Genomic DNA, 13,721 nt, shown 5'->3' with positions numbered 1-13,721 from the left:
CTCTATGGAGTGTCCTCAATGGAGTATGTTTTATAGAGTATGCTATTGCTGTTTCACAGTGGAGTAAATTCTCATTGACATTCATGACTGAAGCTTTCATTCATCTGTTTGAAAAGGAGTTAAAATTGATGACTTTTAAATATGTTTAATAAAGCAGTATCATTCTTCTTGTCAAATAAAAATCACATGTTGAGTCTAAGTTTAAAAACACAGGAAGATTTGAGCAGCCCAGGAAGACTGTGACTGCACATGTGGGAAGGAGGCAGGTTGGAACTCATTCTGTCACATTACTCCGTTGTATTCTCAGAAACTTCATAAGCCCCTTTTAAGAGAATAAAAAATAATGATTCCTTGAAGTCAAGTTTAAAAGCATGACTCTTTCTCCAAGTTTGAGTTCAATTTAATTTGACTATACAGGTGTTGATTCAGGTCCAAAGTCATCCTGTGACTACTTCTAAAGAAAAAGATTTTCATTTCCATAGTGTTGTTAATTACCATGCAAAGCAATAACAAGTGGAAGAAAATCGAAGCGTGAAAACAAATGTTAAGGTCTGGGGATATAACTCACTAGAATGCTTGTCAAGCATTCAGAAGGCCTTGAGTCCAAGTCCCAGCATGATTCAAAACAAAAGGAGGAGTTGGAGAGATAGCTCAGTTGGTAAAGTGTTTGCTAGGTAAGCATGGAGACCCGAGTTCAACTTCCAGTACCCACGTAAATTAAGTCAGGTGTGCTGCTACATTCTCGTAAGCCCAGAGCTGGAGAGGTGGCAACAGGCAGATCCCTAGGGCTTGATTGGACAATGGACCTAATCTAATCAATAAACCAGGTATCATTGAGAGACCCCATTTCAAACAACAAGGGGGTGGCTCTGGAGGAATAGCACCCGAGGTTAACCTATGTTCCTGACACTCATGTATATTTACATGTATACACACCTGTATACATGCATCTGTACTCCGACTGCTGCAATTATTGGCACACAGGGTCATGTCTGGCTTTTTACATGGGCATTTGGGTTTCTAACTCAATGCCTCAGGTCCTCCTGAGGCTGGCTCATACCCACTGTGCCATCTCCTCAGTCCTGAAAGATCTGCCTTTTGACAGCTTTCTCAGGAAAATATTCTTTGCAACATGTGCTGTGTGTTTCACGAGCTGTGCTGTTGCTACCATGTCTCCCATAGCATCTGTAGAAGGCTTCTTTGACAGGCCTGCAAGATGTATCCCTGAGTAAAGGCTCTTGCTGCTGCCTGATGACCTGACTTTGATCCTGGAATCCACGTGGTAGAAGAAAATCAACTTCTACAAGTTGTCCTCTAGCCTCTACATATGCAACATGTCACACATGCCAACACACACACACACACACACACACACACACACACAAGATATAGTTTTTAAAAAAGACTTTAAAGAAGCCATAGGCTACAGTCATGCCCAATGCAAGGGGCCTCTGCCCTATACTCTGAAATCTAACTACCATCCTCTTTCTCTTTATTAAATTAGATTGTAAGCTTTCCCTGTCCCCAGCATCTCTGTGTGCTGTCATATTCTATGTAATCACTGCAAAAACTGAAATAGAACATGTGTCATTTAAATGTGAGTTAAGAAAGTAAGTGGGTAAGGGGATAAGTGAAGAGACACGTATATCTATAGCCCTTTCCCCCTTTGGTATATAAACTATTAACAATAAAAAGGTATTATCGATTCATTTCGTCCTGGACCCACCCATGCTATGGCTTCTGCAGCCAGTGGTCTTTGTGTGAGGACCCAGAAGTGGTGGACCACTCTGTTGGCTCTCATTCTCCTCAGTTACTCCTGATCTTCACGGAGCTTGTTTCTAGACTGCTGGCCAGAAGATGGCTGCATTCTCTATCCTTTGCATCCTGTCTGGGCTCTTGCCCCCAAGGTGGATGCTACACTGGGGTCCACACATTATGCCTCACAGTCCTCTTGGTGAGACCAGAGTCCTCTTTCTTCGACACCCCATAGAAATGTGTTCATTTCCCATCCATGTAATGGAAGTAAAAGCAAAAGCCACTTGTCAGTGTGGATGTTAAATGCCAGGAAAAGTTTGCTGCTGCTTCTCAAAGGTTTCTACGACATGGCGGTGACAGGAGTCGTGAGGGCCTCCTCCAGAAGAGCTGTTTGTGGCTCCTGACCTTCTTCAGGGGAGTGCAATGACATCTACTCTTTTGACATTTACTTTTTATGTGTAGGTAATTTTGCACATTTAAGTACATGGCAAAAGATTTCTTGTCAGCATTTCCTCCTGACCACTCAGTATTCCCCTGCTAGGTAAACCCTGTACTTTTTTTCATGTATCACCTTCTAAAAGTTATTTAGACACATACATAGATCTTACTTTGAGAAAACTAAACAGACGTATGTGTATCTTTGTGTGTGTGTGTGTGTGTATATATATATATATACATATATATATATATATATATATATATATATATATATATATTCTAGGAAGCTAGTAGATGTTTTTTTTTTTTCCCAAGAGCCCATATATGTAATTCCAGCTCCAGCATAAAAGGTCTGACTCTGTCAATAAACGGTTCCTGTTAGTGATGACAGCAGACCTCACAGATGCAAGAAGACTGATAAAATTGATATATTGAAAAAGGTGACAAAATCCAACCAAGTTCAGACTCCCGAGTACACGATTCCATTTTTCAGCACTGAAAGTGAGGAGAAGTAGCTGAGAGGGACAAGACCGTGCAGACCTGGTGCAGACCTAGCCGGTCTTTTCAAGCCAAGTGTGTTGTCTGTTATTTCCTAAAGCTGTAAAATGAGCTCTGCTCAGTGCCAGTGAGAGCAGGAGAGCAGATCTCATGCTTTTGGCGAGTCCGTTGACTGGGCCTAGAAATGGGGCTAGATGGAACTGCAGTGGAGGAATGAGAGTGTTTCCTTCCTGAGGAAGACCTTCTGTGGGCCATGCCTAAAATGAGGACAGCAGGAGGTGAGGTGCACTCAGTCAGGGGCTTGGCTGCCTTTGTGTATGGAAGAGGAGGCATGAGCTGGAGCTATTTTTGGAGGCTGTGATTTCACTTTGAGATTTTTCTGGCTCATCCTATCCGCAACAATTTTGTGATCTGTCTGGGTTGGCATTGACTGTCAATTGTATGCAGTCTCGAGCCATCCGAAAAGTTCCAACTGAAGAACTGCCTGAATCAGCCTTACTCATGGCTATGTCTGTGGAGGGTTGTCTTGCTTACTTGAGGGAAGAGGGCCCAGCCCACACAGCCCCAGTCCTGAGGCAAAAGGTCCTGGCTATGTAAGAAAGCTAGCTAAGCATGAGCAGGGAGCATCCCTCCACTGGATCCGCTTAACGTTTGCCCTACATGCCCTACATGCCCTTAATGATCAACCTTGACCCAGAAGTGTAAATTCTTCCTTCAAAGTTGTTCTTGGTCAAAGCAACAAAATGAAGCTAAAACATTATCTCTAACTTCCTGTTTCCCAGAGATCTTACAATTGAGGTTAGAAGAGGGATGCTTCAAGATTAAGCTTGGAAAACTATGCTAGGTCCATGTCCTCTCGTCCTCATGCATGAAATGTAACTAACTACAAGTCCTACTTATATTGAGTTGGCCTTGAAGTTCTTCTTTCTAGTTAATCAGATAAAGAACCTCCTAGTAAGGAAATCCTCAGGACACTACTGGCAACCGACCTGGAAACCAAACTGTACGACGAGTACTGTGCTTGGTGCTCAAGCAAGGTCTGGAAAATAAACTCCAGTCTGCTTCTGATCCGTGGCCACCTTTCTGTGATATTCTGTAAAAATGACGACATTTGTTTCTGTCTCCTTGTAATCTAAGAATTAAAAGGCAAGAGAAACTGGATAAAGGGGCGGGACTGGGAGTGAAGGAGGTAGGAAGAGGGGCATAAGAATGGGTAGAGAAAATCAGAGAAAGCAAAACAATAACATCATAATCAACAACAACAAAGATGTTGCCGGCTCCTTGCCGGCAGGTCCACGGGAGAGGAGAAAGGTCCCCGTCCGCCAGGGTCTCTCCGGGGCTGAGCGGGATGGTGAGTGTTGATGGCCCAGAAGAAACACACTGAGCCCAGGAGTCTTGTCAAAGCAGGAACTCAACTTTATGGCATCATCCTCTTATATAAATTTGGAACAGGGCTGGAAAGATGGTTCAGCGGTTAAGAGCACTGGTTGCTCTTCCACACGTCCTAAGTTCAATTCCCAGCAACTGCATGGTGGCTCACAACCATCTGTAATGGGATCTGATGCACTCTTCTGGTGTGTCTGAAGATAGCTACAGTGTACTCATATACATTAAATAAATCAATCTTAAAAAAAAGTTCGAGAGGGGGATTAGTGGTGGGGTAAGATGACTTAGGAGGTGGGGAAGGGTGGCAGATGGTATGGAGTGACTGACAGGGCCAATGGCAAAGCTCTACATCAGCAATGGCAGGGCAGAGGCAGGGCTAAACAAGTCTTGCTGAGTCTCCCCTATACAGGAGTGACTGAGACAGGTCTCAAAACTTGAGCCAGGCTTGGGTTTGTCCTCAGGGCCCAAACCAGGGCCAAAATGGGGCCCAACAGACATTATTTTTTCTAAGTCTGTCAGTCCATCTAGATAACCCTGCCCCATGCTTGGGACTGAACCCAGGGCCTCAGGTAAGGCAGGCAAGCATTCCACCACTGATTTATTCCCCTAATCCAGATTTTCAGTTTTTAAAATGTAAATGTGCTTTTCTTGTTTCTTAAATAAATGTTAAAGGTCAGTCAGTCAGTGGGGGTGAGGTTTAGTGTTAGGCATTCAGGAAATAGAGTAAAAGGAAATGAATTATGGTCATCAGGTGCTAGGTGTGTGTGTGTGTGTGTGTGTGTTGTATGACTGACATCACCTATAAGAACTGTAAGTATTTTATGGTATTTAGTCTTTATGGGGCAAAGGACTTACCAGCACCACTGTAAAGATGATGTAAATGAGCCCAGAGGGAGATGAAGTGTTCCCTAGTCATCATCTCGCTAATCTCGATAAGAATTTAGTGTGGAACCATAGTAATATTTTTCTGAAAATATCTCCTGCTTTTGAAGAGACTGAACTTTTGCCAGACTACAACTAAGTTTGTAATATACTTTGAGGTTACTTAAGTCTATGTATTCAATCTGCTGTCCTACTGTGTACTGTGCCTTCTAACTGGTTTAACCTGCCTTTAAGAAAACAATGTAAGTGACCCTTACCCTGCCTTGGATTTCCCATGCAATCAGCTTTTATACCCTAAGGGAATGCATAGTTTTAATCTTAACTAGGTACTCTCCACACCCCTGACTATGAATAATATACATTATGTGTGTATACTGTGGTAATAATTTGCTGAAAGCAGCCATCGGGTTGAGAACAACCTTAAACAACAAACACTATAACAGTTCAGAGCAACATGGATGTAGGTTGATTATATCTACACGTGGTTTTAGGTGCTATTCTGGAGTACTAAAGTAACGTTTCCCCCTTGTACAACTCTTAAAATTCACTGACTGAAAGTATCCCACATGCCTTCCCCTACCATGCTTTCTGTGCTGTTCAATAAATACCGAGCAGAGCCCTTTGTTACAACAGGGGAAATAGACAGACAGCTAGGACAGACACAAGTAAGACATGTATATCAGCCTGGTAATACGGACAGACTCCAGGCCAAGTTTCACACAGATTTTTCATAGGGAGAGGGATGGCCTTGCTCTTGGTCTAAACTACTCCAAGAGGAAGTCTCTTTTGTCACCATTATTGTGACACTGACACATTTTGTCGCCCCCCCTCTTCTGAGTTTTTTTAAATAATATTTTGAAAATGAAGGTCTATAAAGTTAGCATAAGTGGATATAGTTGTTGATGTAGACCTTTAGTGTGCTTAGTGGGCAGTATTATAAAATCAATTCACTAATTAAAAACTAATAATGATAATTTATTAATAATATTATACTATCTTCATTTCTTAGCTTAATTGAGCAAGCATTTAATTAATGCCTAACTATGCCTCAATCAATATAATAGAGCATATACATACATACTTGTACACACACACACACACGATATGTTCAAGTCTATTGCAGATCAGGTATGCAGTGGGGAAGTGGAAGAAGTAAGGTCTAGCAGATGAAAGGACTTGATTCCTTGGTAAAGAATTTTGATTCTGTCCAGTGGGATACAGGCACATGATCAGAACGTTTTAAAATGATTGTTCATATAACTATTTTTTATTAATTCATTATTTTATTTATTTATATCCCTAATGTTACCCTCTCCAGGTCCCCCCTTGCAGAGTTCTTCTCCCCATCCCCCTTTCCTTCACCTCTGAGAGGGTAACTCCCTAAGGGTGGCATCAAGTCTCTACAGGATTAGGTGTATCCCATTGAGGCCAGACAAATAAGTTGTCTGCTACATGTACAGGGGGCCCTTGGACCAGCCCATGTATGCTCTTTGGTTGGTGGCTTAGTCTCTGAGAGCTCCCAGGGGTCTGGGTTAGTTGAGACTGTGGTCTCTCTATGGGGTTGGCATCCCCTTCAGTTTCTTCAGTCCTTCCCCTACTCTTCCATAGGGGTCTCTGACTTCGGTCCAATGCTTGACTGTGAGTATCTGCATCTGTCTCAGTCAGCTGCTGGTAGAGCCTCTCAGAGGACAGCCATGTTAGGCTCCTGACTGCAAGCACAACATGACATCAGCAATAGTGTTACATATTGGTGCCTGCCCATAGGACATATCCCTTGCAGACCCCAAGAGAACCAATGACTGTTTTTAAATGAGGCTTTAGGCAAGAGGAGCTTTACTTGAGGAGTCATGTTAATGGCTGCCATGTATCATCCTCTCTTTTTCTTTTTAGGAGTAGTAGAAGGCGCCATGGACCTGATCTTGATCAATTCCCTACCTCTTGTGTCTGATGCTGAAACATCCCTCACCTGCATTGCCTCTGGGTGGCACCCCCATGAGCCCATCACCATAGGAAGGGACTTTGAAGCCTTAATGAATCAGCACCAAGATCCACTGGAGGTTACTCAAGATGTGACCAGAGAATGGGCGAAAAAAGTTGTTTGGAAGAGAGAAAAGGCCAGTAAGATTAACGGTGCTTATTTCTGTGAAGGTCGAGTTCGAGGACAGGCTATAAGGATACGGACCATGAAGATGCGTCAACAAGGTAACATGCTCTAAGTGCTGAACAGCTTGGATTCAGTGGGGCACACACACACATTTGACCTCTGTTGTCTTTGAGGTTGCCCAGACTGCCTGAGTGTAGAAACTGAAGGCACTGTCTTCCTCAGAGTTGCTTATCTCTCCTACACAGAATGTTAGAGATAGAAGATACAGCCCAGTCTAACCCTCTCCCTAAACTGGGACCAGTCAGGCCAAACTCTTATTATATATATCATGCCCAGTTGATAATATAAATGAAATATATTGTATATTCAAATTGATTCATAACATTATGCACATATAATTATACTGCATGTATATAATATGAAAATGTCTTTACCAAGAATATTGCCTATTTTAACATTGCTCATGTATTTTATTTATTTTATTTTTTGGTCTGTTTATACATACTCCTAAAGGTAGTTAATGTTTTAAAGGAAAATATGCTCTAAGATATTTTTTCAGAAAGGTAGCAGGAAATCTGGCCCAGCAGTCTGGAGCTCTCGTTTTATCTTGTAGAAGAGCTGGGCAAGGTTCTTAGGACCCACATCTCGAGGCTCACAGTGCCTGTAACACCAGTGAATATCTTGACACTCTCTTCGGGCCTTTGAGGCCATCTGCATGCATTTGTACATACCCACACTCAGAACATACATATATACACACACACACACACACACAGAAAGAGAGAGAGAGAGAGAGAGAGAGAGAGAGAGAGAGAGAGAGCTGAAGAGATGGCTCAGAGGTTAAGAACAGTTGTTGCTCTCTCAGAAGACCAGGACTTTTTTTTTTTTTTTGGTTTTTTTTTTTGAGACAGGGTTTCCCTGTATAGTCCTGGCTGTCCTGGAACTTACTTTGTAGACATGGCTGGCCTTGAACTCAGAAATCTGCCTGCCTCTGCCTCCCAGGCATGTGCCACCACTGCCTGGCTTGGATTTCATTCTTAACACGCATGTACATGTGGACCACAACCATCCAATGTGCTTTTGTGACCTCCGAGGGCAACAGGCCACAGACAGACAGACAGACAGGCAGACAAGCACTCATACACATAGATAATCTAAAAATTCCTTAAAATTAACAAATTAATTAAAAATAGACAAATTCAATGGGAAGTATCTACCTGTAACCCAATTTAATTGGTTTCTTGTATCAATGATGTTTTTATTTTAAACAATTACTTTTTAATTATTTATTATTACTATTTATTTGATATAATTTATAGTTATATAAATGCAATATAGTTAGATAAACAAAACAATTATATAATATAATCATTATGAATCATTATTAATCAGTATTAGTGATTTATTTAATTAAATATTTGAACAAAATTTTATGTAACATAACCATAAGTAGAAACACAGCTAAAAACATTTGTAGCTTAAAAAAAATTGGGCTTAAAAACTGTGTAGTGCTAATTAGCTTTATAGGACTGACCTTGACAGGAGGAACTTGGCTTGGCTCAGTATGTCTATTGTCTATAGCAGACTAACCCAGGTATGTTCTCACGGAGATGAAAGAGGGGGAAGAGAACAAATGCAAACTTGGGACTTCTTGAACTCTACACTGGGACCTGCATGCTATTACTAACCTGTCTTTTATTGCCCTGGGGAAGTCAAATAGCTGAGCTTAGAGTCTGAGTGAGGAGTCCTGCAAACTAACAATGTGAAGAGCATGGTTTTAAAAAAAGAATGAGAAACTGTGACCCTCTTTGTAAGTCACCATTCTAGGAAGGGGACCATGCTTCTCTTTTAGTGGTTGAGCACCCAGGCTCCATTCAAAAAATATTAGCATACTGAGGGAGAATTTTGAGAACCTTCTGAGAAAAAAAGAGAGAGGGAGAGAGAGGGAGAGGGAGAGGGAGAGGGAGGGAGGGAGGGAGGGAGGGAGAGAGAGAGAGAGAGCATTAATCAGTGATGTGCCCCGAGGCTCCTGGACATGGATGTGTCTGATGGATTTGCTGCTGTCTTCTGTGAGGCAGGCACAGATTTCATGCTGTGATGACCTTGCCTTGATCTCAAAGGACTGATTTGACCCCTCACCCATCAGCCACCTTCTTGGAATGGGTGATGCCTCAAATAAAGGCATCCTTGTAAAGTTTTTGTTGCCTAAGCACAGAACTCGAGGTTTGTCACTTCATGAAATAAAGAGGTTGTTAGTACTTTCAAGGGGTTATTTTTTTTCTTTTAAAAGTTTTTTTTTTAATGTGCAACTGTGTTTTGCTACACGTATGACTGTGCACCATATGTGTGCCTGCTTCCTGCAGAAGCCAGAAGAGGGTCCCTGTTCCTAGAGTTACAGACAGTGGTGAGCTACCATGTAAGTGCAGAGAACGGAACCCAGGCCCTCTGCAAGAACAAGTGTTCTTAACCACTGATCCATATTCCATACCTCTCAGGGATTTATTCTAAATGACAAAGCTGATGCAGGTAAATTGCATACTTCTGCACATTTTGATTTTAGAATCTGCAGGGCTTTTATTTCTTTTAGTTTTGATTGTCGGGTGGGGTGTGTGTGTGTGTGTGTGTGTGTGTGTGACCATACCAGCATAGGTGTAGAGGTCAGAGGACAACTTTATAAAGTTGGTGTTCTCTCTCCACATTTGATCTGCACAGGGATCAAACTTAGGTGGCCAAACTTGGCAGCAACTGCCTTTACCTGCTGAACCGTCTCCCTGGCTCTTGCAGGGCCTTTTAGATCCTTGAATGTGTATACAAGTCACCTGTGGCTCTTTCCAAATGGAGACTTTGGCTCTGAAATTTGCTAAGCAAGCCCTGGGACTCCTGTGTTGGAACCAAAGGGCCCAGAGACACGTGCCACCCTACCACAGACTGTACCCTGAGTAGCAAGAATTCAGAGTCAGCCCCTCTCTGACATCCACCTGAAATCATTCCTTTGAATTTGCTAAGTTCACTAAGTAAAATATTTGGAGGCAGCAAGCTCAATGTAAGGTCAAAAGTGATAAAAATCTCGATTCCTCACAAACAAAGGAGTTTTCTTTTTAAAAGCAAAACTATACTGTTCACCTTTAAATGACATCAGGGCAAGTGGGAAAAGCGCCGGGCAGACATTCCCAGGGTGGCAGCTCTCCACAGGGGGAGCAGAGGTTGAACAAAGGGATATGAGGTGTGCCAAAGTTATCATGGCTGATGGGCAGCTCTGTTATTTTTCACATGTCATTTGGGTTTGATTTGTGTAAAGCCTGTGTCATTTGCTGAGTTTCCACATTCCTAATGATGATCATCTGAGATTTGTGCCCCATTCACTTAGAGTGTAAAGTGTCAACATTCCCTCTTGGGGCTCTCATGAGGTCACTCTTAATGAAATATGAATGGTAATATGTAGAGCATATTGAACAGAGTTTTGGGAGTTACAAACTATCACTAATAAGACATCCAGACCATGAACCTGGCTCCCAGAGGAACAGGATATTTTAAGTTCAGTTAAATGACACAAGGCAGGTTTGAATGGTGAGCAATAGTTAAGATGGGGTAGCTTTTACACTTATATCCTCCAGATTTGAATTCTTTATCATTCACCAGCTGTACAGCTTGAAGCAAGTTAGTTAACTTCTTTTGGTCTCGTTTCTCCCTATCTGTGGAATGGGTATAATACCTACATTGTTATGTTAAATTTTCAATAAGATTGCATATGTACATATCTGTCTGTCTCTATGCATATATGAAGCTTGATCCCAGGAGCACACTGATTTATATAATACTTGTATAAAGTAACTTAATTCAACACAAGCTGCTTATAAACAGTAGAAATGGGATGGCATGGTCCCTAGTTCAAAAACTGTGATCATGGCTTCTACAGAGACCTTTGTATAGCAGTCTCAGTGTTAACAGTTCTCTCTTCAGTCTGAGCACTGGCTTTAAAGGTACAAGGTTTCTACTGAAGGCCCTAACAGGAACCAGAGCAGAAGAGTGGAGACGTGAGACTGGAAGATAGCTGTGGTCTGCCTAGGTGTTCTGGTCAGGACAGGTTCTTCAATTAAAGTCAGAGGAATTCCTCATTTGAACATCAAGGAGGATGAAGATTGTTTCCAGGTGCTTCAACATGACTAGCACTATCTGGTTCAAAGTCAAGTTTCAGCTGCTCTTATAGCACAGTAGAGAGTAGTACTTTACTGCTTTGTTGTTGTTTGGTTTTTTATTTTGGTGTTTTGTTTGTTATAAAAGTAGCTTTTATTTGCCTGGGTGATTGCCATCTTGGAGGCTTACTGCTTCTGTCTGCTAACCTAGGCTTAGTCCAGGAAGCTTCTAGCTTCCGTACAATCTAATCTAGGCCTAGAATGTGTTCAGCCTCTGAGACTTATTAGTGACTAAAATCATCCTTTCTAGTTATTTCTGAGCTCTGGCTGGCTGGTTCAACTCAGTTGTTCTGACTCAAACTCCTCTCCAAGCTGACTGATTCAATCTGGTTTCTCACTTTGAGCCACTCCTGAATTGCTCTACTTGACCTCAAACTAACTCTAGCCATGTGTTCTGATCTTCTAGTTACATCTCATTCTCTGTCTCCTTCTGTCTTCACCTGTGTCTCTCTTGTTCTCTCTATTCAACCTGTCTCTGTACAATGGCCCCACCCCCTTTCCATTGCTTCCCTTTCCTGTCTCTGCTCATGAGAGTTGGGCATATCCTATTCTGTCAACTCTTTCTCTGATTTGTCACTTTGTCTGCCACTCAATTAGATACCGCTTTCAAATATGGATGCTTCCTTCTACAAACTAACTTTTCCTCCATTGTTTCGTATTAAAGTGTGTTCTAAGGGTGTCTCTGTATTCCAACCAGAGGGATTAAATGTGTGATTAAAGGCTGAACTACACTACAACTACAAACAGCTTTCTTCAGTAAAAAAACCGGAGTTCACAGTGTGGCCAAATAATCTGCAACATTTTGTTGTGAGACAATGTAGCCCTGGCTGGCTGCAAACTCTTGGCAACATTCTGTCTTCACCCTCCCAAGTGCAAGAACCGCCACACCCAGGAATTAGTTTTCCTACTCAGGATTTTAGGGTGTGTCCTAATTGTGGAGCACATAGAAAACAGACACATTTCCACCTATATTTGGACAGTAAGAACATCTTCGACTGCTGATTGGTCTGCTTTTCCTATTGGCCGTTCAGTGGGGGTGGGGCACAGAATGTGTCATAGAGAAAGCAGTATGGATTGTGGTATCAGGAAGACTTTCTAAGCTATGTCTTTACACCACTACCACTAGGCTCCGTAGTAAAATATCTTGAGAGGACTAAGGTGATGGCACTGTCAGCAAAGTGCTCGCCTGTGATTACAAGGATCCCAGAATTCTTGTAAAAAAAAGCAAAACAAAACAAAACAAAATGTCATGCTTGCAATCTCAAAGCTTGGAGGGCAGAGCAGAGCCAGTAGGAACCCTTAGGATAGCTAGCTAGCCAGCCTAGGCTAATGCTTAAGCCCCAGGTGAGTGAGATACCATATTGCAATGAAAAGATCAGACAGCTCTTTTCTGGAACAGCTCCAGTAGCTGTCATCACATGAGCCCACATGTGAGTGCATACCAGAACACACATCTGCATACATGTACACACGTTCATGGGAACTCACAGGCCTGTCCAGGAACACAGAATGATAAGGATATGTTCATTCCCCTGGCTGCTAACTCATGCTACTGGGAAGGAAGTGGAAAATCCATTTGAGATGTGCCAAACATGGCTTAAATTGGCTTGCACACCCCAACAATCCAAATGGTTTTGTTTGTTTGTTTAATCAATGAGATCATCATGCAAAACAATCAACAACACTCTGCTCAAACATCAACAGAGATTTCATTTTTGGGTGGTGAGTTACAGACAAAATTTGTAACAGTTTTAGATCTAAAGATCTGTTTCAGAATGAACCAGGAGAAGAAATGGAAGGTTTTTCTTTTCCTAGATTCATTTTGAGAACTGACTTTACAAAAGAACACCAAACTGCCAAATCATGATTATAAAATGGTTATAGTGGAGTCATCTGTATCTAAATAGTAAGAACACATCTAGAGTATTTTTTAAAAGACAGGAAAAAAGTCTTGAAATCAAATACGTAAATTTATTCTTCTTTTTGAGACAGGGACTTATGTAATCCATGCTGACTTCAAGGTTAGTATGTAGCTAAGGATGACCTTTGAACTTCTGCTCTACTTCCCAATTATTGAGATTCCAAGAGTACAGTACCATGCCTGGTTTATGTGGTGCTGGGGACTGAAACTGGAAGCCCTTTACTGAGGGACCCTCCCCCCCCCCCCCCGCAGCCTCAGCCCACATTCATGTTTTCCTATAATTATTTTGAGTATGTCATATATTGGAAACTTTCCAGAAAACATTTCTCTGGCAACTTTACTAATTATTCATCTGGAAATTAGTCTTTTCCAAGTGCATAATGAGTGTTACTAAGACCTCATTAAAACAGGGAGCTAGCTTGTTGTTTTTGTTTTTTTTTTTTCTTTTTTGTACTCAGTGTTGCACCTAGGAGATTGCAAGGCCTAGCTGCAGCTATCAGCAGCTTCTGTCTTTCAAGACAGATGTGGTCCTGCCCTCCTGGAG

The 13,721-nt window shown here is 41.9% G+C and overlaps 1 protein-coding gene across 2 annotated transcripts in view; it reads left to right on the top strand.

Moving 5' to 3' along the window:
• Positions 1–13,721, top strand: part of Tek (TEK receptor tyrosine kinase) — a 116,791-nt gene that overhangs the window by 35,361 nt on the left and 67,709 nt on the right. For both annotated transcript variants that reach the window (XM_021160929.3, XM_021160928.3), the window contains exon 2: positions 6,850–7,161. In XM_021160929.3, coding sequence (XP_021016588.1) covers positions 6,850–7,161 — 312 coding nt within the window. The remainder of the gene's footprint in view (positions 1–6,849; positions 7,162–13,721) is intronic.

This window comes from Mus caroli, unplaced genomic scaffold (assembly GCF_978045245.1).
Source record: "Mus caroli unplaced genomic scaffold, Mus_caroli_1 scaffold_6, whole genome shotgun sequence".
NCBI lineage: Eukaryota > Metazoa > Chordata > Mammalia > Rodentia > Muridae > Mus > Mus caroli.
This window is presented reverse-complemented; position numbering and strand designations above follow the sequence as displayed.